Source organism: Arthrobotrys flagrans (assembly GCF_004000055.1).
Source record: "Arthrobotrys flagrans strain CBS H-5679 chromosome Unknown unitig_0, whole genome shotgun sequence".
Taxonomy (NCBI): Eukaryota; Fungi; Ascomycota; class Orbiliomycetes; order Orbiliales; family Orbiliaceae; genus Arthrobotrys; species Arthrobotrys flagrans.
This window is the reverse complement of record NW_027137550.1, coordinates 7,343,785-7,365,729: the sequence shown is the minus strand read 5'-3', so window position 1 is coordinate 7,365,729 and position 21,945 is coordinate 7,343,785. Positions and strand designations below refer to the sequence as shown.

General features: G+C 46.1%; 6 protein-coding genes across 6 annotated transcripts; all 6 read right to left on the bottom strand.

The window, feature by feature from the left end:
- Positions 1-362: 362 nt before the first annotated feature.
- On the bottom strand, positions 363-1,715 carry DFL_005172 (uncharacterized protein; the record flags this gene model as incomplete). The annotated part of the gene is made up of 6 exons (XM_067634392.1): positions 363-576; positions 645-1,074; positions 1,133-1,193; positions 1,253-1,282; positions 1,340-1,543; positions 1,641-1,715. The coding sequence occupies 6 exons, from the start codon at positions 1,713-1,715 to the stop codon at positions 363-365; spliced, it is 1,014 nt and encodes a 337-aa protein (XP_067492465.1).
- A 241-nt stretch (positions 1,716-1,956) lies between these two features.
- DFL_005171 (uncharacterized protein) lies at positions 1,957-3,624 on the bottom strand (the record flags this gene model as incomplete). Its single annotated transcript, XM_067634391.1, has 2 exons — positions 1,957-3,422; positions 3,588-3,624. 2 exons carry the CDS (start codon positions 3,622-3,624, stop codon positions 1,957-1,959), a joined length of 1,503 nt encoding a protein of 500 aa, XP_067492464.1.
- A 675-nt stretch (positions 3,625-4,299) lies between these two features.
- DFL_005170 (uncharacterized protein) lies at positions 4,300-7,517 on the bottom strand (the record flags this gene model as incomplete). Its single annotated transcript, XM_067634390.1, has 9 exons — positions 4,300-4,380; positions 4,458-5,134; positions 5,211-5,449; positions 5,517-5,732; positions 5,798-6,582; positions 6,666-7,043; positions 7,104-7,130; positions 7,197-7,283; positions 7,497-7,517. 9 exons carry the CDS (start codon positions 7,515-7,517, stop codon positions 4,300-4,302), a joined length of 2,511 nt encoding a protein of 836 aa, XP_067492463.1.
- A 2,703-nt stretch (positions 7,518-10,220) lies between these two features.
- Positions 10,221-11,841, bottom strand: DFL_005169 (uncharacterized protein; the record flags this gene model as incomplete). The annotated part of the gene is made up of 5 exons (XM_067634388.1): positions 10,221-10,592; positions 10,653-11,063; positions 11,252-11,346; positions 11,408-11,492; positions 11,818-11,841. 5 exons carry the CDS (start codon positions 11,839-11,841, stop codon positions 10,221-10,223), a joined length of 987 nt encoding a protein of 328 aa, XP_067492462.1.
- Positions 11,842-17,504: 5,663 nt separating this feature from the next.
- DFL_005168 (uncharacterized protein) lies at positions 17,505-18,089 on the bottom strand (the record flags this gene model as incomplete). Its single annotated transcript, XM_067634387.1, has 1 exon — positions 17,505-18,089. One exon carries the CDS (start codon positions 18,087-18,089, stop codon positions 17,505-17,507), a length of 585 nt encoding a protein of 194 aa, XP_067492461.1.
- A 582-nt stretch (positions 18,090-18,671) lies between these two features.
- On the bottom strand, positions 18,672-20,773 carry DFL_005167 (uncharacterized protein; the record flags this gene model as incomplete). Its single annotated transcript, XM_067634386.1, has 5 exons — positions 18,672-18,712; positions 18,777-19,880; positions 20,020-20,533; positions 20,592-20,680; positions 20,770-20,773. 5 exons carry the CDS (start codon positions 20,771-20,773, stop codon positions 18,672-18,674), a joined length of 1,752 nt encoding a protein of 583 aa, XP_067492460.1.
- Between the last annotated feature and the right edge of the window lie 1,172 nt (positions 20,774-21,945).

The window sequence follows — 21,945 nt, the reverse complement described above, 5'->3', positions numbered from 1 at the left end:
GTACAAATCAGGTTGAAAGGAGGCGCTATTGCAGTCATACCCGGTAGATACAGCTTCAGTAATCGCGGTCGACGTTGAAGCTCGGTGATTCCGGTGGTTTCGGTGCGGTTCTCGGCGATGGTGATGTCGGCGGATGGTGTTTTTGGTGTTTTGCGGAGGAGCAACGACATCAACACGCTGAGAGATGGCCTGAGTCGCCGATGTGTCAGGCCTGGCAACACACCAACACATCGAAACATTGTCACGTGATACTCTGTTATACAAATTTGATCCTTCGACCTTTAAGGAATAGGTATTGTATATCTTTATATTGCGGCTAGCCCGTCTAAAAGTACATCCGCATTGAAGTCTAGTGTATCTGTCTAAAACTTGTAAACTTGCTCAGGGGTGTATCCCAACTCCTTAAGAATCCCAACCAGTTCGCCCTGGTCCTTTGGGCTCTTCTTGGGTCCACTGATGGACTTCATCAGGCCGGGAGGGCCACAGACGAAGACCTTGATGTTCTCCTCCTTAGGCTCCGGAAGGACCTGCTTGAGCAGTTCCTTAGTAATGAATCCCTTGTTTCCAACAAACTCCCTATAACTTTTATTAGCATTCGAGATCCCTGGAAATACCCCGAAACATGTATAGACAAAGCAACTCACTTTGGTGGGTTATCAAGCGTATAGAACGCCTTAAACCTCTGCGGATACTCATTCTCCAACTTGGCCAGCTCCTGTCTCAACAGAATATCTTCCTCGGCAATATTTCCAAAGACCAACGTAATCTTAGTCTTATCCTCCTTGTTCTTGAAGATAGCACGGATAAGCTGCCACATGGGAGTGATACCGGTACCACCAGCGATCAATGCAATGTGGTTATGCTTGTTAGCTTCCCATGGATACTTTGGAATGGGTCCCTTGAACAACACGCGTTGCTCGGGGACCAACTCTGTCAAGTGGGTGGACATGGGTCCCTTCTCGTAGTGTTTGACGAGAAGGGTCATGTAGCCTCGTGCATCTTCATCGGAGATGGGGGTGTAGGGGCGGATGACTGGTTTTCCACCCTCAGGGGTGAACTTTGTCAAGATGGCAGCTATGCGGCGAACAAGTCAGTATAGTTCACGATTAATCAAATTGATACGAAGACGTACAGGCAGTCTTGAGGCCGCTAGTATGGTCATCAGATGGCAGTTCGAAGATGAGCTTCTTGGTCTGTTTTATTTAATCAGCATCAACCCACCAATATATAACCAAAAAATAACGAAACTTACATTGTGGTTGTAAGGCTCAGACTTGATCAACTATAGATACCACCATTTAGCTCTCCTCCCAAAATTTATATCAACATCAACCCCCACCTTCAAATCAACCCAATCATCCCCAGTCAAAGTCGGGATAGCCGGCTTAACCGGCTCGATCAAATAACTCGGCTGTCCCTTAATCCAATACAATCCAAAAGCAGCCGCAACAGCACCACCGGCTACATAAACAAAGTTCCTTGGTTGCAAAAACTGCGTCCCCTTCTGTGGTTTGCCAGCCTCGGATGCAAACCTACGGGTGCTCTACATAAAAACAAAAAATGACGTCAGCGTTTCGGGCCGATTTCGCATGGCACAAACCATAAGAGCCGATGGAGGGGCACAATGGAGGGGTACATACCTGTCGAGACGCAGTAGGGACGAAAGAGCAGAAGGCACTGCGCGTGGCAGTGGTGAACGCTGAACGGGCGAACATTTTGGCGGTGGATTGGAAGGTCAATGGCAGTCTGTTCGTGATTTGAAATTTGGATTTGAAAGCAAAGGAATGCTCGGGCGACTGGGATAAAAACCCGGCCAAGGCTTTACCTGTATCACGTAACTCGACAACGCACAAAATGCAACAAACTCAATATCACGGACTCGAATCTTATATTTATACAAAACGAAGCCTCGAGACTAAGATAAGTCCTAGGGACAAGGATATAAAATTTACAAGATCACGAAACAAAAGCTTTGCAATCGATCCCCAAAGCCGTGATCTTGTAAGGATCGATAGAAACACTAACCCCACCAATATCCACCCCATCCGGTCCCGCAATGAATTTCACTTCACTAACACCCTCTCTCTCATTCAAATCCCCATCAACCTTCAAGCACTCCTCCTCCCCATTCGTAGTCATAATATTCGTAACCCCAAATTCCCCAAACCTTGCCCTCAAAACCACCGTACCCCCAGGCACCTTACTAAACAATTCACAATAAACCTCATCCTCCAAATTCACAATCCCAATCCCCTCCCCTCCCGGCAAAAACCTCATCCCACTCACAAACTTCATCTTCCCGGACCCAGTATAAGACACCATAACCCCCGTAGCTTTTAAACTCCCAAGTTTCAAATACTTCTCTACCCCGCCTCTACTCTTCGGAACCACAACTTTAAACCCCCTGTTCCGAACACCAGACTCCCCCTCTTCAACCCCCTCCACCCTTCCATTGCATGCATCAAAAATAACATCCAAAATCTCCTCACAGACCCTAAAAATCCTCTTCCAATTCCTCAAAGACTCAATCTTCGTCTCATCCAGCTTTATCCTCGCTCTAACACTCACAAACCTTTCGAACCACGATAGATCATCCCTCGCCTTCCAATACCCATCTCCATCTGCCCATCCAGCCTCTCCTCTAACCCTAAACTCCCTCTCCCAAACCCCTTCGGGAACTCTAACCCTCCCCTTTGCATCCTCAATAATTCCAAATTTAATAATCCCATCACCTCCTACAAACTCCAATATTCTTATCATAATCTCCACCGGTAACCCAGTAATCGCCGGGACCCAATATCCATCCTCCCGTAATGCCACCGTCGTATCCTCCATCCCAGCTCTCTCGAGCTCCTTCCTTAACACATCGATAGAATACAACGTATTCTGGAGAACCCGCCTATCAGGCCCCTTAAATGGCCTCCCAAACCTCCAAAAATCATTCAAAGGCTGCTTTTCCAAAAACCTATGATGATCTAACAAAGAAACCGGTCCTAACGCTCGAACCCCATGAATTCGTATCTGATCCCAATACCTCTCAATCTCCACTTCATTCCCATAGCCATGAGGAAAACCCAACCTATAATCCCCTTGTTTCACGACCCTCCCGCTTTCAAATATTCCAACGAGAATCTTTAGTTTTTCACTATCCATCTCCCCTTGGGGGGTTCCGTACACCCTCTCGGCGACTTTTTCAAAGTCAAACCAACATTTTTCATGCATGGCATAACATTTCCCATCATAAACTTCATCTTCGAAGCCTCGGAGTATAGGACATATTTTCGCGCCAGTACGAACAAACCTTTCGGCTTCGGCGTTATAAACTTCCGGTTCTATATCCAGGGTGCCGTAGGGTGTATTGATCACACATCCCTCATCATCCGGTACGAACGGCGGGGTATCTTCGTTAACATCAAAGGTCACTATATCCTCTCCTTAGATCTCCGGGGAAATTTTTCCCCATTTAACATATTAGCCAAAACCTTTTCTTTTTTTTTTGAAAAAGCACATGTAATTTTCCTCTAATAAATACAATCTACAAATTTTTGTTTTTTTAGAAAGTAAAAAAAGAGGGGAGAGGAACTCACAAAATCGCACGTCCCTCATCCATGCCGGGGCGCCCATGGTCGCGATCCCAAGTTTTGCAACCACAATCCTCGCCCCACAAATCATACATGCGACCAGCGGCTCCGTTAACGCGCGCAATTGCACTATTCCTTCGTCCGACATAGTTCCGGGTCGCGTGCTACCGCCGGTATCTAGACTAAGTATCCAGCCGAATATTTGTAGTGAAACCGAGACGTTCGACGTCAACTGGGATCGAAAGACCCACAAGACTAGAGACCGACCATGTCCAAACGGCAGTTCGAGCCAAGATCTTGCAACCAACGCACGGTAAGTACAGGTCCGAGTCAAACTTTGACAACGAATACAATTCAGTCTGACGAACTCCTCGCATCCGATTTTAAATTTAAAAAAGCTGATTCAAACAAATCCCATACCTTTGAAAATAAAATCCTGTCTCGTAACACCAATGCAATCCATTCTCAGATTCACTTTAAAACGACTTGTTCCAAGGACTATAAACGGAAAAGTAGCGTCACTATTACTTAAGCAGCTTCGGATTCGATGCACCGAACTATACAAATCAAACAATTACTCAAATCGTACGTTTATTCAAAAGCTCAATAGAAAACTAATAGTGAACCTATATTTCAAATTTATATTCACAAACTTAAAGATATCATCCAAAATCATTACTGCTACCCAAAAGCTCTTCGCCAAATAGGAGCCTATAACTCAGAACAAGAAATATCCCTGCGTCAACGGCAACTCCGCCGACGGTTCAGCCGTGCACTTGACCCCATCCGCCTCCACAACCTATTCCAAAAATATCATGATTAGCAACCATTCCAAACATCTCTCTCGTTCTCTTTTAAAGGAAAGGAATAGCTCACATAACTCTCCGGATCAACCCTCATCTTCGGCATGCTATCATTAAACCTCATATCCCCCTTCCCAATCCCCCTACACTTCTTCACCCCCTCAACCCTACTCTTCAACCCATACCCCTCCACACTTCCATTCTCCAAGCTCTTCTGACTAACCCAGATAACCTTCTTCCCCGGCACCCTAGCCCCAAACATCTCCCTCCCGTAAAACGGCTGCACGGAAGGAATACTAGCATTCGCATCCCCCATCTGGCTGTACGCGATAAACCCACTTTTGACCACCAACTCCGGTTTCGCCCCGAAATTCCCGGGCGTCCAGAGTACCAAATCCGCCAGTTTCCCCACTTCTATAGAACCTATTAGATGGGACATACCATGCGCTATCGCGGGGTTGATGGTGTATTTCGATATATATCTTTTAACTCTAAAGTTATCCGCTCCGGAACCCGAGTCTTCGGAGAGGTAGCCGCGTTGGAGTTTATTCTTCGAGGCGGTTTTCCAGGTTCGTAGGATGACTTCTCCACAACGACCCATGGCTTGGGAGTCTGATGACATCATGGAGATCGCGCCAGTGTCGTGGAGGACGTCTTCGGCTGCTATTGTTTCGGCGCGGATACGGGATTCGGCGAAGGCTACGTCTTCGGGGATGTTTTTGGAGAGGTGGTGGCAGACCATCAGCATATCTATAATCCCAAAAATAAATACCTCAGCGAACTATTCCCTCCAGAGTTAAAGGGAGGTTAGGAAAGTGGTACTGACCGAGATGCTCATCCAGCGTATTCTTAGTATAAGGCCGTGTAGGATTGGTACTCGACGGCAAAACATTAGGATGCTCAACCACAGAAATAATATCCGGCGCATGACCACCACCTGCACCTTCGGTATGGTAGGTATGTATAGTCCGCCCCTTGAATGCTTCGATAGTAGACTCCACAAATCCAGATTCATTTAGTGTATCGGTATGAATCAAGCATTGGACGTCATACTCGTCGCAGACCCTGTGTTACCGATAAAATAAAAATTAGCTTTCCGAACTCACAAATATTGAGAAAGAGGGATACGTACGAAAGACAAGTATCAATGGCCGCCGGAGTGGTACCCCAATCCTCATGTAACTTCAAGCCAATAACCCCGGCTTCGCATTGGTCTCTCAGACCCTTAGGATCACTATCGTTACCTTTACCCGTGACACCGACGTTGATAGGATAAGTATCCAACGCCTGGAGCATATCCCTAATATACGTTTTACTCGGCGTACAAGTCGTAGCATTCGTTCCAGTGCTAAAAAAAAAAACCCCTGTCAGTTCATCACAAAGTGTAAAGAGTAGGGAAAGTGTGTAGCATACCTCGGCCCCGTACCACCCCCGATAAAAGTCGTAATCCCCGCCGCCAAACTCTCATTAATCTGCTGCGGACAAATAAAATGAATATGCGAATCCAACCCACCGGCCGTCACGATCTTCCCTTCACCAGCAATGACATCAGTATTACTCCCCACCACGAGTCCCGCATCAACCCCCTCCATAACATCCGGATTCCCCGCTTTTCCAACTCCGACAATAACCCCATCTTTGACCCCGATATCGGCTTTGTATATCCCCGTACTATCAACGATCAATGCGTTTGTAACTACGAGGTCAAGACATTCGTCGTCTCCCCGGCCGCTGGCTTGTCCCATTCCTTCTCGTAGCGTTTTTCCACCACCGAATTTACATTCGTCGCCGTAGACGGTGTAGTCCTTTTCGACTTTTACCCATAACTCCGTATCACCCAATCTAACCAAATCACCGGTAGTAGGTCCAAACATCGCCGCATAAGCTTCTCTTTCCATACCCGCTACGGAAAGATTACTTATATCCAAAACCGGAGCGGGGGCATGTTCAAACCCTCCCTTGGCAAGTCTTTCGAGGATGAGTTCTGGATTTAAACTTCCCACTTTTCCGGAAGCGATGTTGTTACCACCACGAATTACCTTGTTACCGCTGATTTCTACCAGAGTGACCGTTTTGGTGTCACCTGGTTCGAAACGGACGGCGGTTCCGGCGGGGATGTCGAGACGGAAACCGTAGGTTTGGAGACGGTCGAATGAGAGCTGGGGGTTGGTTTCTATGAAGTGGTAGTGTGATCCGATCTAATCCACCACCATCAGCCATATTTCATCAAAAACCATCATATCCCAGAACCAAGAACCGTAGAAAGAATAGGAATACGAACCTGCACCGGCCTATCCCCTTTATTAGTAACCCTAACCCCTACCCTCTTCCTCCCCCCGTTCAACGTCACAACCCCCTTAACCGCCACCACCGCCCCCGGCTGCCGTTCGTACTCATATACCTCCTCCTCAACCACCGGTCCAAAAACACTATCATCCGGCACCGGCAGAAAACTTCCATAAAGCGCCATTTTCAAATCTCCATGTTCGGAAGAGATCGGATGATGAACAGTTACTAGATAAGTACCATCTTTGAAGGTACCTTCTACTTGGATTTCGTGGAGGGAGGAGACGACGGATGGGAGGACGTGGCGACGGCCCAGCATCTTTTTGCCGATGTCCATCAGGTCGGCGACCGAGTGGGTGCCGTCGCGGATTAACTATTTGGTTAGTATACATTTCTACGTATGTAAATTTTCAAGAGAGGGAAGGGAGCTTACCTCATGGAGGTTATACGCTATCAAACCCTACGATGGAATACATATCCGTCAGTACAATACAGAGCTGATGGATAGAAGAGGAATACGACATACCAATGCCTCAACATGATTAAGCTTAACCCCCCTCGCCAGCCTTCGCTGAGCGAGTTGCCCGACCTGGGCTATGAGGAGCTTATCAATCTGTCATGAAATTATAAAATAAAATAATTAGCATCCCATACTATATCAAAAAGAAACCCAAATGCCATAAACCAAACCAACATCCGCGTTGATCTTGAAATACCACACCAATAAACCCAAAAAGACAAGCTTTCAAGCCAAGTAAATCCAAAATCCCAAAAGAAAAACTTCATCGGATGAAATCAAATTTAGCAGGCAAAAAGGAGAAAATACCTCTCGCGGACTCAAATGCATCGCAAATCTTATGAAAATTTATACAAATTGATGAGTTCCGTTCGATCAATCGGGCAGTTGTGTCGTTCGACTCGATCCAGCAGCGGTTCCAGAAGCCCAACCGAAGATGCCCCTGGTTTTTCGTACGTAACAATACGGTCCCTCGGAAGTGTGATGATGAGCCGAAACGAATTCGCAACCCAACCCAGAGAATTATTATGTAAAAACCACGAAAAAAAACTCCGATTTGGCGCAAAGAAAAATGGCGTTCGCAACAATGTCGTAGCTATTCTTTCCTTCGAAGAGATATCAATTGAAAAAGAAGAACAAGAAAAAGTCGGTATTCCGTCCCCTCGAGATAACTCAGAAAGAGGTAAGAAGAAAAAAAGAGGGGAAGAGAGAAAGAGAAGAAAAAAACACAACCAGACTACACAGTACGTTCGGGTAAAAGGAAACGATCAGATTTCTAAAAGCCTAGAAAAAAGAATTCGAGGGCAAAAAGATAGTAGCAAAAGACAAGACAAGAGTTAATATATAACCCACCAATGCACCCCATATGCAAGACGAACGGGCCTTATCTCCCCCAGCTAGCTGGCTCGTAGCTAACTTTGCCGTTTAAGAAAATCAAGCTAGGTACGGTACGAGACCGCAACTGCAGCTTCCTGATTATTTCCCAACCGGAGAGTCATTTTCATGTCGTCCGTTACCTATCTTAAAGTTCAATTTCTGGCGCGGGGGTTCGTCCTGTTTGTGCAACCGTAGAGACACCACGTTCGAAAAAAACGTCCAACGGTTCCCTTTCCGGAACTGGGGATCGGGATATAGAACTTTTCGAGTTTATACTTTCGGGGTCGGTGTTTTACATGACAATGGGTGACGACAAAGAGTCTTTCTACGTATTCGAGGTACTTTTCACTCCAAACTGATATTTTCAGATATAAAAGGTACTCCCTGCCTGAGATCAGGACGTGGTGTTTTTTTTCCGAGTCCTGAGAGCACTCGACCTGGCCCGGCCTAGCCTAGAGTAATCCAGTGTCCTTACATCAAAATCACATTCTTGCCAGCTGTCCCATCGATCGAATTATGTAACGACATCAAATCCAGAACTCCATAGCTCCAAACTTCTCACGGATCAAGCTCTACAGTGCAGCGGTCTGTAATAAAAAACAAAGCGGGAGCCGGGGAAGAAAGAAAAATAGAAACCGAACATTCCAGGAGTAACTGTTTTTAGAACACGCGAGTGAGCGTAAACGCCCTAGGAGGCTACCGAAGTTCGGTAGGTAAGTATTCTATGCGGAAAGCTTGAACTACGGCCACCACCCGTGGATAGAGGCATGAAACACCGGTTTCTCCCACCGCAGGCTAGGGCTGGAAGGATACCAGGCCTTCATGCTTCAAGCCTGAAGTAGAGCTTCCCTGGGATCCTCGAATTCGACGGCCAGCATGCATACATCCAGTACCGCAGTGAAGCCATGAAGTATCTCATGTAGCCAACGTGTAGATTCGATATCGCTCCCCAAACTCGAACCTCGAGATTTACCATCCGCATTCGACTCCCCAGGGATATCATCCGCGATGTGGAAAACAAAAAAAGCACCCGTATTCTATAGTTATAGACCCACGGAGGCAGCTATAACATGTAATTACAATATGCAATCCTTCGTGAAGGCATCGACAAGCTGATCCGATCCCCGCAACCCCGGACTTAGCTTCCAGGCTTATCGGCCTCCGTAGCCAACCGGTGCATGGGGCTTATAGCATGGGGCCACACCCAGACCGTGGAAACCCACCTAGCCAAGTAGCTCGGTAGCCCTCGTACCCCCAAGTCAAACCACCCTCGACCGCAGAACCACCAAAGCCCAACTCAACCAACCATCTTCCAACCCGACCAAAAAATGACAACAAACCATATCGATGGTATGGATACCATCCTAATCACGGTGTAGGTAGGGTATTCATCAAGATGGCTTCTAACCAAAGATACGATCCCTACTAAATATATACCAGTATCTTCGAGAACGAGAAGCTCCAGAGGGGGCAAAGGTTATATATAGATCAATGCTAAAGCTTTAATTTGCTCACAATAGCCAAGTTAACCAACTAGACGACAAATCGTCGCGGTGAAGAAACGACCATTAACAACACAGAGAGAACAAGTTTTTGATCACAAAATCCCACCCATAAAAAATGAAAAGAACACCGCATTTCCAACTAGTCGAAAAGAAAAACCACGAAGGAAATCAAGAGGGAAAAAAAAAGAGGAACCAGACATAAAAATTTTACGATGTTTTTTGTTCATTCATGAATCTGCCATGGAATAGTAAGTAGTAATAATAGTAATAAAAAGGGAAAAGATTTTAGAGAAACCGTTTCGATGGTAAAAAATATCCCAAGACTCTGCTCGATGGTAAACCCCCAACTTATGGTTCAAAAAAGGTTTCCAGTGAGGTGAGTGGAAATTCTTGTACCCGGTCTTCTAAATCAAAAGAGGCGGATGGGTTTAGTACACAATGGTAGAGGTGAATATAGCCTCGAGTGATAAAAAGAAAAAGGACGAGGTTCGCCGGAGCACAAAACAAGCTACGCCAGGCCGAGTGGAAGAAAAAAGACCACGTCAAAGTAAAGGGCTAGATAGAAAAAAGTCAGTCTGGATTCCCAGACAAAATAGAGAAGAAAAACTTACTCCAAAAGGTCCGAAAGCAGACGATCCATCAACCCATCGCTTCAATCGGCAGCCTTTCTCTTTCGCTTTCTAGGCGACTTGGTAGCCGGCGCGGCTTGCTGTTGCTCTTCTTCTCCAGCCGAGGGAGGAGGAGTGACCTCCTTGGTCGAGCGCTTGCGCGAGCTCTTCTCCTTAGGAGTAGCCTTTTCCTTGGTCTTCTTTTTACTCGATTCACCTTTCTCCTTGCGGCCTTTGGTCGCCTTGGGAGTAACAGGCTTCGGAGGAGGAGCTGGCTCTTCTTCCTCTTCTTCTTCCGGTTCGGCCTCTTCGGGGACTTCCTCGGGAGCGGGTTGGCCGCTGAGTTTGGCCTTATAGGCAGCGAGAAGCTTGTTGTATTTCTGCATCTCGATGACGTACTGGTCACGGAAGGGTTGCTGCAAAATAGATATTAATATAAGATTCCACGATATGTAAAAAGGGGAAGGAGGACATACTTGTTCGCCGGTATCCTTCATGGTAGCCCACCTGGCAGCCAATTCCTCGGTGATCTCCTTGTTGCTGGCGCTGGGAAGCTCCTGGACGACATCCTGCCGAGCAGCTTTAGCAAAAGCAAAGTATGCTGTCAATGGTTTTTTCGGCGCATTCGGGTCCTTGGGAGTGGTTGTCTTGGTACGCTTGCGGCGCTTGGAAGCGTTACCCTCTTCGGCGGCTTCTTCCTCAGCTTCGGGAACTAGAGAAGCGGTACGGGCGACGGCAGCGGCGACGGCACCGGCACGAGCCAAGGTACCACCGAAAAAGGTCTGATCGCCAGGCTTGAAATCCGGAAAGTTTGCTTGCATGTACTGGCCCGCAGCGTATGAAGCGACATGAGCAGCATTGGCGAGACTATCAAGGCTGACGCATAGCTTTTCGGTCATTAGCCCAAATTCTTTTCCCGCGACATAGTCGTCGACGTCCGGAGACATGACGCGAAGGACGATTGTGTTGCGATGAGACATGGTGGTGTGATTAGGCGAGACGGTAAGTTTGTTACAGCGGCAGAAGCAACAAACGAAAGAAGGATGGAAGGAATGAGAAGGATGAGGACACTCACTTGCTGATACTTTTGAATGACATCTTGACTGTTGACAACAGGCGCAGCCGGGGCCGGAGCGGGCTTATCCTTAGACCTGGCCATGGTTTCGTGACCTAAAAAAACATCATTAGAACGAAGTAAAGAGACATCAAGCAAGAGCGATTCAGAGCTTACTATTTTTCAGCAAGGTAAGGAAAGGTGATGTCGATGATGGTAGTAATGATGATGATGGTTGGTTGGTGCGGCCTTGCAGAGGAGCCTGTTCCAGGTCAGGTCAGGTCAAACTCAAGTCGGGTCAGGTCGGTCGGGTCAGGTCAGGTCGACGAGGGAGGGAAGGTGGCGTGTTGTTGTTTTGGTGTTTGGGAGGGAGGGAGGGGAGTGAAGAGAAGAGGAAGAGAAGGGAATGCAGCGGAAGGGGGACGGTCTCAATTAAAGAAGGAAATGCGGTCGGCCCAGATCAAATCGGTTCAGGCTCAGGCCCAGGCTCAGGTCCAGTTTGGTCCGGTCTGGTTAGGCTCGCTTTGGTTTTCACAACAGAAGGGCAAGCAACACCCATTCTGCCTGCCCGGCCTGCTGATACCAACCATGCCATGCCCTGTTCCATCCATCCTGCCGCAGGTTGGCTACCCAAACATAAACAACAAAAAATAAAAAAATAAAATAAAAAATTTCAAAACGAAAAATGCTGGGGCTGGGCTGAACGAAGTGAACGAGATTTGCCAGATCAAACGGCCATCATGACAAGACAGAAGAAAAAAATACACACCTTCAATTAAAACAGATTCGATAGACAGACAGATAGTATATCTGGTACACAGATAATAATATGTAAACAATGATAACGATAGACGATAAGTCTGTAATGTATGTATGTATGTCTACTACGGCAGAATCAAAGAATGAAAGCGTCTAGAAAGACGGAAAAGAAAAAAAAAAACAGCGGGCGGGTGGCATGCCACTGTGGTATTTATAGCTTGTTGAAGGGACAGGAGGAGGGGGAAGAAACCCTTCCTAGTCCAGTCCTAAATCCCCCGCGAAAACTCTGCGCTACGAAGTGGTGCTGTACTGCTTTGCTTTGCTTGCTTGCCTCTGCTTGCTTGCTGATCCTGCTAGTTACTGCAAGCCTAGCTCCGCTGCTGCTGCTGCTGTGTTCTTGAATCTGGCCGACCGACCTGACTTGCTGTCCGCTCGTTTCAAAACAAAGGGCTTGAACACGGCCCCGCTGGGATGGCCCCAGTTGAGAATGAATTCTGGCCAGTCGAGATCCATTGATCTTCTTGTTCTCTCGCATGCAGCAGCTTCTTCTGAGACTTCGTGTTCTTGCTTGCCGTCGATATCACTTCGGCACTACCCATTTTCAATATTAATACATGCACCTTTATATATATATATATATATATATATTTTTATCCAAACCGTAGACATGAACACCAAATACAATACCTACGGCGTATGATATTTACATTTACAATTGACATGGCACGGTTGATTCTGAACGGTGTTTCTATTCTCAGAATCAATCAGAAATACACCTTGGTGATCAGAGAAGAGCGCTATCTGCGACCGGATGGATAAGGCCAGTTGTGCCCTTCCACACGTGCACCTTTCTGTCACTCAGTTCCTACCCCACCCGAACAACCACGAAAACCGTCTTCCGTTCCAGATCCAACAGAAAAACAAAACAGCCCACACCACCGAATTCACTCTGATGCAACATTAGCTTCCCTCACATGCATCCGTTACTTCTCATCTCGACTTTTTTTCCCTTTCCTCTTCTCCAGGTCTTAGCTGGGCTGGCTACCTCTTAACTAGCTGGAGCCGAGTTGAGGATCAAGACGAGGATGTGTGCCTGCTTTGATTCTGTTTTATCGAGTTAGGGCTCGGTTCGTAATCGTGATCTCGAGCTGCCTGAGGCAATCCAACAGCGCATTGCGCAATTGCACTTCTTTACTTCACACCCAGGTGCAGCCCTTTTTCTGTTCTTGCCTGCCTGCCTGCCTGCCCAACCAGATCGATTTCTGATTTCCGAAGCAAGGGAAGGCCAACCAACCATCGATCCCAGACCGATTGGCAAAGCGGAGAGTGTGTAAACCCAGGCGGACAAGCAATAATAAGAGGAGTCCTAGAAAGGCGATTTCGATTCTGCTAGCCCGACCGTTTTTGCTTGGGAACCGTCGATACATCGATAGGATATGAAACATTGTGACTTCACTCTTCGCATTTAATTATCTGGATGATCGATAGCTTTGATTCAGTTGGCTTGGTTGAGGAGATAAAGAAGAGAAGAATTCAACCTATGCAAAGATTAGATTATACTCTGCTTGATAAAGATGACGAAGCCCTTCCCTTCAAATCCTAGATCCGCAGAATCGAATCTCGGAACCTATGTTTTCGAATCCATACAAAGATGAACCTTTGAAACCTACCCGTCGTCCACCTGTCTCGTGCAAGCCCTTTTCCATTCCCTCGAACACCATTCAACCGGGTTCACAAAAAGTCAAAAAAATCCCACCAGTCACAAATCCATCCGCTGACTTTTTCTGAAGCCGCTACTTTTCCCCCGCACCGGCCCTTTGCGAAAAGCCCTCGCTGTTTCCCTCTCTTAACGCTAACCCGGCGACTAACAACGCAGGGCAACATTCTAAAAAGTTTTTCCCCGCACGAGGGCCGTCATAGGTTGCGAAGGAGGCATCTTCGGTTCCGGTCTCTGGCCACGCCAGACCTTGGCTGAGGCTGAACCGAACAGCTCATCAGATTTGACACTCAACCTGCTGTATCTTCAGATCGAGGCGCCATCCTGACCCACGAGCCCTTGACTTTTGGGCTCATGGTTCCCCGTTCCATTTTGGTCCGATCTGATCTCGTCGGTTGGTCCGGCCTGGTTTGGTGAACTTCTGTGAGAAACCACCGACCGAAGTGTTTTCTACCGCCTTCCCAGGTCGGACTTTACCTTCCAGGCGGACATAAAAATCCCCACCACACCAAACCAGTTGCAAGATTTTGACCGCCACTACGAGACAAGCTCGAATCCTCTTGAGATAACCTACCGACGTTTGTACTCCTCCATCGTATATCAATCTACTTCATCTCGAGCCCGTGAACTATAAAAAATACAAAGCCATCGATCGAACCATGAATATATTTCCTCCTTAAATCCCCCCCCCAAACAAAAGGTCACTCCAAGGTCACGAGAATATCTGATAACAAGGCAAGACTCGGTACCAACAAGACCGGACAGGACGATCCGAATATTCGCCAATCTACCATCTTCGAAGCCCGGCATGCATGACTACTTCGAAGCTTCGATATCTAACACGATCCACAAAACATACAAATTAAAGAAAAAATTTTTATATATCGTCCCTTTATTTCAAAAAAAAAAAAAAAAAAAAAGTAAAACAAAATCAAAGAGCTACAGCACACTTATGCTCGCAACGGTAATTTTTTCTGAAGATATCACAGATCCTTGAATTCCACCGAGCCAACTCAACACCCAGCCAGCCTCTTGGCCACAGGTATAAAATGCATCCAACTCCAATTATACATTCCGACCCAACTTCGCCAACATCCATCACCCCCAAACGGTCCCGATCTAGCTCCCGTGTAATATAATTCATAAAAATTCAAAAGAACTCGATTGATCAGCCCCCCGCGAACTTGGGTAGGTACATAACTAACTACTCGCCAATGCCAGATACTTGAGCAATCATTTACTCGAGTGCTTAGATGGTTAACCCGGTTTGTGAACTGGCAAAGAGTGTGGCCGTAGGTAAATTTAAACCTCACGGCCCGCCGTTCGACCTGGTTAACTATCGCCCGCGGCTGGAACTCCACAGCTGACTACTTGGTTAACCGGGTAGCTACAGCTTAGGCCTCCTACCCCAGGCATAAATTTGAACGGAGACATCCATGATCCAACGACTAGAGTATTCGAGTAGATAAAATCAAGACCACCAACTTCATGTTATAAAAACGTCACCTCGTCTATAGCTATTCATGATCCACGCCGGTAGCTTCAAATTAAAATCCTCAACGATTTTGGATGGTGGTGAATATCAATACCAGCCATCTTAGGGTCGCGTGTATACTATATTTTACGACTGCGAGCAAGTCAAACCGTGCGCGCAAGTCAACCATAAAAAGCAGCAAACTCCATCGGAAGCAAACGGATAGTCTTTCGATCGTTAAATTACCAAAAAGGAAATCAAAAAGATCGAATACCTAAGTAGCCGTCAAAGAATTAAAATCCGGAAATCGAGAAGAAAAAGAAGATATCATACGCCATGTCGCCCGACTAAATAAAGATCCAAATTGTTTCTGAAATGCTGTTTCAGCAGAACAAAAAATGTCAGATAAAAGATTTAAAAAAAAAGCGTTAAACATCGCCATCACCATCGCCAATGAAATGCCCTGAAAAATAAATAAAAAATTTTACCAAAAATTACCAAAAGTAAAAAGTCAAAAAGGACAATTGGTAGGTGAGATGACATAAAATAAAATTCCCCAGCTGCTTCAAAAGGAAGAATCCACACATAAAATATAGGACGATGGGTACCTCGTTCCCATGGATCTAAAACCTTTAGATCAGAAACTTTGTCGCCGCCTGCTGTTAACCCCATAGCATCCATCCGGGCCTTGCCGCTCTTCAAATTCTAGTGGAATATTGTACGAACAGCCTGTGCCATTCGTTATTTGCAGGTTCTTGGATACCACAAAAACAACACCCCTGCTGATGTAGCTAGTCGTGAAAGTCTACCCAAGCCGCAAGAGTCATACTAAAGTTTTTCAAGTGATGCTATACTCCAGTCAAATAGGAAATGAAATATAAGCTAATTTTAAGAAAAAAATTGGTTTCTTTATTAGAGATAAGTAAACTAAAATTGGAATACTTGGAATAATCTATACCAATAACACTTGATTTCCAACCATTTTAGTCCAAAATTAGAAGAGTGAGGGGATGGGATGGTAAATGGTTTCCTCCAAAAACGTCCGATGATGCTTGGGTATGGGTGGAAGATTAGCGACCTATAAGTGAAGTGCTATAGGAATTATTTAGCAAAAAGTTGGAAGGGTTAGAAGCTATAGAAGGCCGAGCAGTGATTTCTTGGTTTTCTAAAATGGAAGACGGACGAGGCAGCGGACTGGTTGGAGGAGGTTGGATGGATGGCGGATGTTATTTCGATTTACGAGTATGGAGGCCTTAATTAAGGTCCTTTGTAGTCTCATCTCCGTATAAACTTAAGGTCCTTCGCAGTCTTATCTCCTAAGGTCCTTTGCAGCTTTATTTTCTGCATGGTCTAAAGTCCTTTACGGTCTTGTTTCTCGTATTGCTTATGACTTTTTGTAGACTTATGTTTTTGGTCGGTTAAATATATGTATTCGCTGTTATGCATTTTAGAAATCAAGTAACAATTTAAGTGTCAATCTGTATACGCGCTGGTACACTACTCCAACGATCATGACAAGTATAGTCATCCTGGTCGCTTCGACCATTGGCAGTTCTACCTCCCCGAGACACCTGTACGAAATGGGAATGATTTGGGCCCAAGACGGGTGCTCCATGTCGGGGGTAGTCCCATCACCGGGTTCTCCCAAAATATTAAAGAAGCGGACATCGGGAAAACGAACTCTCCGTACTCTCCGAACTCCTCATGGATAACGTCGATCTCGACAAAGTCACAGCGAAAGAGCTCGGACAACCGGGGCTTCCGCGCCCAGGACGTCCGGAAACCGGCGTAAGTATTCATCCTTCGAAAAGTTATTTCTCTTAATATGGAAGAACTTCTCCTTTCTACAAAGAACTCTTGCTGACTTTGATCGGGTTTCCTTCTTTTCTGGAAGCCAAGTTGTCAAGCTTGGCTTTACTTGCTTGCGGTCGCGTGTGTGGAAGATGGAATTATGGACGAGTCTGTGGTGACGTTCTTGAGAAGCAATCGACAGGCGTAGACTGCCTTGGTTCATTCGTCGCCAATCCTTCTCTATGGTGGAAATTGGATCTATGGACAACAGTTCGGCGATGGAGGCCGGTCACCCTGGAGCCACGGCTTTTTTTTTTTTTTGTCATTTGTTTTGGTTCGGGATAGACCGTCTTGTTAAAGAGCCTTCATCGGCGTGAGTTCGCGGAAACTCATTCTGCGGGGTCTACCTAAATAGCATGTAACTTTATCAAAAATCGGATCTTTGGAATTTTTTCTAGTACCCAAGACTGTGCACTGTTCTAGCCCAAATGTCCCAATATTCTGCACCCGAGGGTAAGATGTGAGGTATAAATCTACCTTCCCATCCTTATCGACATCTTTATCCTCCAATTTTTTACTTTTGCAGAACCCAATTGTGTTTCTGGCTTTGCAATACTCCCAATACGATGGGAACCATCCGGCTTGTTCCCAATCGGCGATAGCTTTGATTCGAATTGGTTTCTCGCGAGAAACAATGAAGTTGCTCTTGTGAAGATCCCCTTAAGCTGCTCACAAATAGCCTTCCCCTCCTCCATCTCAATCATCTGCCAGCATTCCTCCAATGTAACGCCATCGACGAGCTCCATATACAAAATCACGACATTATCTTCATCGCGATGCCAACCGTAGATCCCTGGCACGGGCACGGCTCCTGGCAGGTACTCCTTCATCGCCCATAACGTTTGGCCCTCGGCTATGGATACTTTTCTGCTGTACTTGACCACCATCCGAAGTTCGGGGAGGAAAGTGATATCGTCGCTTCTCTTTTGCCCCGCATATTCAGAGCGCGCTTCTATCTCCGCCGTCGATGGACGAGTTGCAGTGGGAGAGAACCCAGCGTCATCTCCTTGGGGCAGCTTGGAGACGTCGATGTAAATTTGAGACTTCGACGACGACATGACTGATGTTGGTAAGCTAGAGCCTGGATGTCAAAGTAAGCGGTCATCTTGATTCCAGGGGGGTATCAAACGGTTGCTAACGAAGATACGGCAATAGATAAAGATCTCCCTAACTCTATCAGGAAAAAAATTCGGCGTGGGACGACAGCTGGTAATATTCGGACGCCAAAAGGCTGATCTCAGACAACGTTGTATAAAGGTGGGATGATAGAAGAATATCTTATCAAAAATCTTTGGATGACAAACTCATAATATTAGTACAAAATTTTATATGTAATTCAGAACTTTACTATCAAAAAAGTATCTCAAATCCACAAGTAAATATAGGAAGTTGTTCTGAAATTTATTTATTTTATATACTAACGTTTTCTACCGGGAAGTGATACACCCCGGGAAGTGATACACCCCGGGAAGTGATACACCCTAGGAAGTGATACACTAAAACGTTGGTATTATTTAAATTTTTTTAATTTTGTTGATTTTTTTTTAAGGTGTTTTTATACACATTTTTGTATTGATAAATAGATATTACTTGAAATTCAAGTTGTGTAGGCATATATATGTCAGGAAGACCATTCTCTGTCATCTAAACCCAGGAAATACCCTATCCATGGTTTCCCTCCCTATCTCCAAATTAGCCAAATCCTCTAACAAAAGATAGAAGAAAGAACGGGAGATAAAACTTACACCTCGGCCTAACCACGTCCTCCACCACCCTCTGCTCTCTATAATGCGGTCCCAATCCGAACCCCCCTCCCCTCCCCCTCCCAACTCTAACCAATGCCTGCCGTCCCATCAAATCCTGCTCCTGCCTTCTCAACCTCCTAAGTCTCCATCTCCATAATATCCCACCTTCCCCGTTATTCCCACCGTTATTCGCAGCGGTGGCTGTAGCGACCTCCCTACTCCTCTCCCTGATAGACCGTAACAGCCTTTCCCGTCTTACGATTGAATTTGTAAGTCTTATTGGGACGTAACCCTTTGGTAGACAACTCTGTTTACATAGCACGCAGAGAGAAGATTGGGATTTTAGGTAGGGATCGATACATTCCGGGTGGAAGATATGTAGACATGGTAGTTCTCGGACGGTGGTTTCTTGATGTATAAAATCGTCGAGACAGATCGGACAAGAAGTCTGGTGATATCCACGGGGATGTGGTGGAGATGTTGTCGTAGGCGTTTGAGTTCCTCTTGGTTGTGGGCTCGGTGTGGAGGAATATTGTACCTTTGGCGATGAACGAGATGTTGTCGATGGTGTGGTTGGTGAAGATAGTGTTAACCCTTTAGATGTTGATACTTCGGCCATTTCTGGTGATGTGGTGGCATCGATAGCTGTCGGGGACCTTGGTTTTTCCTTTACCCTTTCCTTGCCCTTCGATTTCCGTTCGGCCGTTATGGTAGCAGGTATCACAATTGATACGCCCTCCTTCACCACCACCGCACTGGGGATCTTAACCCTCTCCTTCCTTCTTCCTTCCTCCTTTGGCACCGGTTGTGTAGTCGGAGCAGTTGTATCCTGAACCTTCTGTCTAGGCGGTGTCGTTTGTCCTCCATTTTCTGCGATATAAACGTATAACGGGAACTTAGCCAGAAACTCTCGAGGTACAGTTATCCTCCCGACTCCTAAGCCTTCCAAGTCCACTTCTCCATTCGCGATCCGGCGTCGTAAACTTCGTCGATAGTGGAATTGAAACAAATGCATCAGTAGCGACGAGGCGCCAATGATAAATAGCAGAACGGCGACGACAACGAGGAGGAATAACCATAGTCCTGGCATTGGATTTGTATTCTCTGTTAGGGACGTCAGCATCGTGAAGGCCATGTGTGCTTTGTAGCTCATGTTGATCTCAAGATCCCCACGCGAGTGATAAAAAAATATCCATGCGGTCGTTAAAAACCACCTCATAGCAAAAGGGAAGGCAAAACCCACTCGTTGAAATAACTGCATATATCCTAGCATAATCCCGAATATCATAACCAGCCTCCGTCAAATTAAACCCATTATAAACCTCCGACATATTAGCACTATACTCCGATAACTTATTCATCAACGGCTGTCCAATCGATCCATCCAGATAATAAACAGGATATTCGAACGGATACCCCTCGCCTTCAAGAGGGTCGGTATTATTCGAGTATTTTGCCGGAACGCCATAGAATATGAATGCCGCGACATTGTCGTTTTCGGCGGAATACATGTATTGACGACTGCAGTGTTGGGTTATTAATGGGGCGTAGGCGACGAGTTTGAGGTCGTCCATTGGGAGATTGGCTTTTCGGGTGACATTTCGAGGAACGAGGTCATGGTTGTCGCATGGATCGGAAGGGTCGAGGTCTGGGACATATAGAAGGCCTTTGAAGGTGTTTCCGCCTTTGGTGTCTTCGGAATAGAGGGTTTGGAAGTCGGATGGCGACGAGACCTCGAGGGCGAAGGAAAGAGATTGCTGGGAGTTTGTTAGACGAGTATAACTTTGAGATAGAAAAACGGTATGAAGTACGAACATTTAGGGTAGGAAAGTCGAGGTTGGCAGCGGCACTACGGACGGCAGAGGGAATAACGATGACACTAAAGTTGAAGTTTGTCGCGGCAGCTGTGAGAAGGAAAGTCCGAGGAGATATCAGTTCAATGGATGCATGCCAAGAAAATCCAGGCAGTTGAATAGAACAGAACGGAACGTACACATTATGGCGACAGGAGGCACGCCGCACCTCAGAAAAATAAATTAATTAAGAACTACCACTATGGCTACTGCTCCTCAGTATGAAGCGGGGTATTTGATTATGGTGACAATAAGGTATGTGAATAATCGCGAAGAGAAGAAGAAGTTGGAGTATGGAAAGATGAGTCCAAGTTAGAGGTAAGGTTGTGTGAATGTATTAAGACTCGGGCGACAGATGAGACCCGGTGCAGTCGGTCGTCGTCAGCCGCTATCTATCGATATTGCTGATTAAAATTCATGATTCCCGCCTGCCGCAGTCGTCTATTTGATCTTGTAGCTATCTTATCGTGTCGTAGTATGTCGTGTCGGAAGTATCAGCCAATATTATACTTCGATATATATGTCGCGGATAAAGTGCTAGAGGGTAGGATAGAAAAGGAGGGAAAGCTGGTTAGCTTGAGGCTGCAGTTGCAGTTGACGCAGCTGGCTTGGGCTAGTTTATACTGAGACCCCGGTAGCCCTGCGTAATCCTCCGGCTGTCTCCACAAGTCTATTGAATGATCGTTGACAGGGAGGCAAAAAGAGCGAAGACCGAAAAACCGATTTCAAGAATGGAAGATGGTGGACGATGGGCAATGGGTAGCCGAAGGATCGAGAAGTATTAAAAGGACCCGGCTTGGAAAGGCCGAAAAAAAAAAAAAAAATTTACAATCACGGAATCCGAAACTAGAATAAAACGATCTCGTAAAAGGAAAAACGTCAGAAGTCACAAGTTGTGTCTGTCGCACGCCGCGGGTTAGTTGTATAACTGATATACCTGTCAGGTGCCGGATATATATACTGTCCCGTAGATAGTACTTCTTATAAGCTGATATAAAAAAGAAAAGAAGAGAGAAGGGAAAAAGAGGAGCGCACTCTCTCCAATTATATAATCATATGCATAGACACTTGACACTCCAGAAATCTCGTCATGAAAAAAAAAAAAAAAAAAATCAACCAGAAAAATCAGTCTTCTTGGAAGAACCCGGGTTGGCAGTGCTGAGAGGCGATCAAGGTCCTCAAGCTTCTTGGGCTGCTTCTTGGATTCTAGTCGCCTCGGATCCAGTCATCCGAGTCGTGGGACCAATCACCATTCCAAATACTTCCGGGGTGACCTGTCGCTTTCCTATTTGAATATCTTTTGATATGGACATATC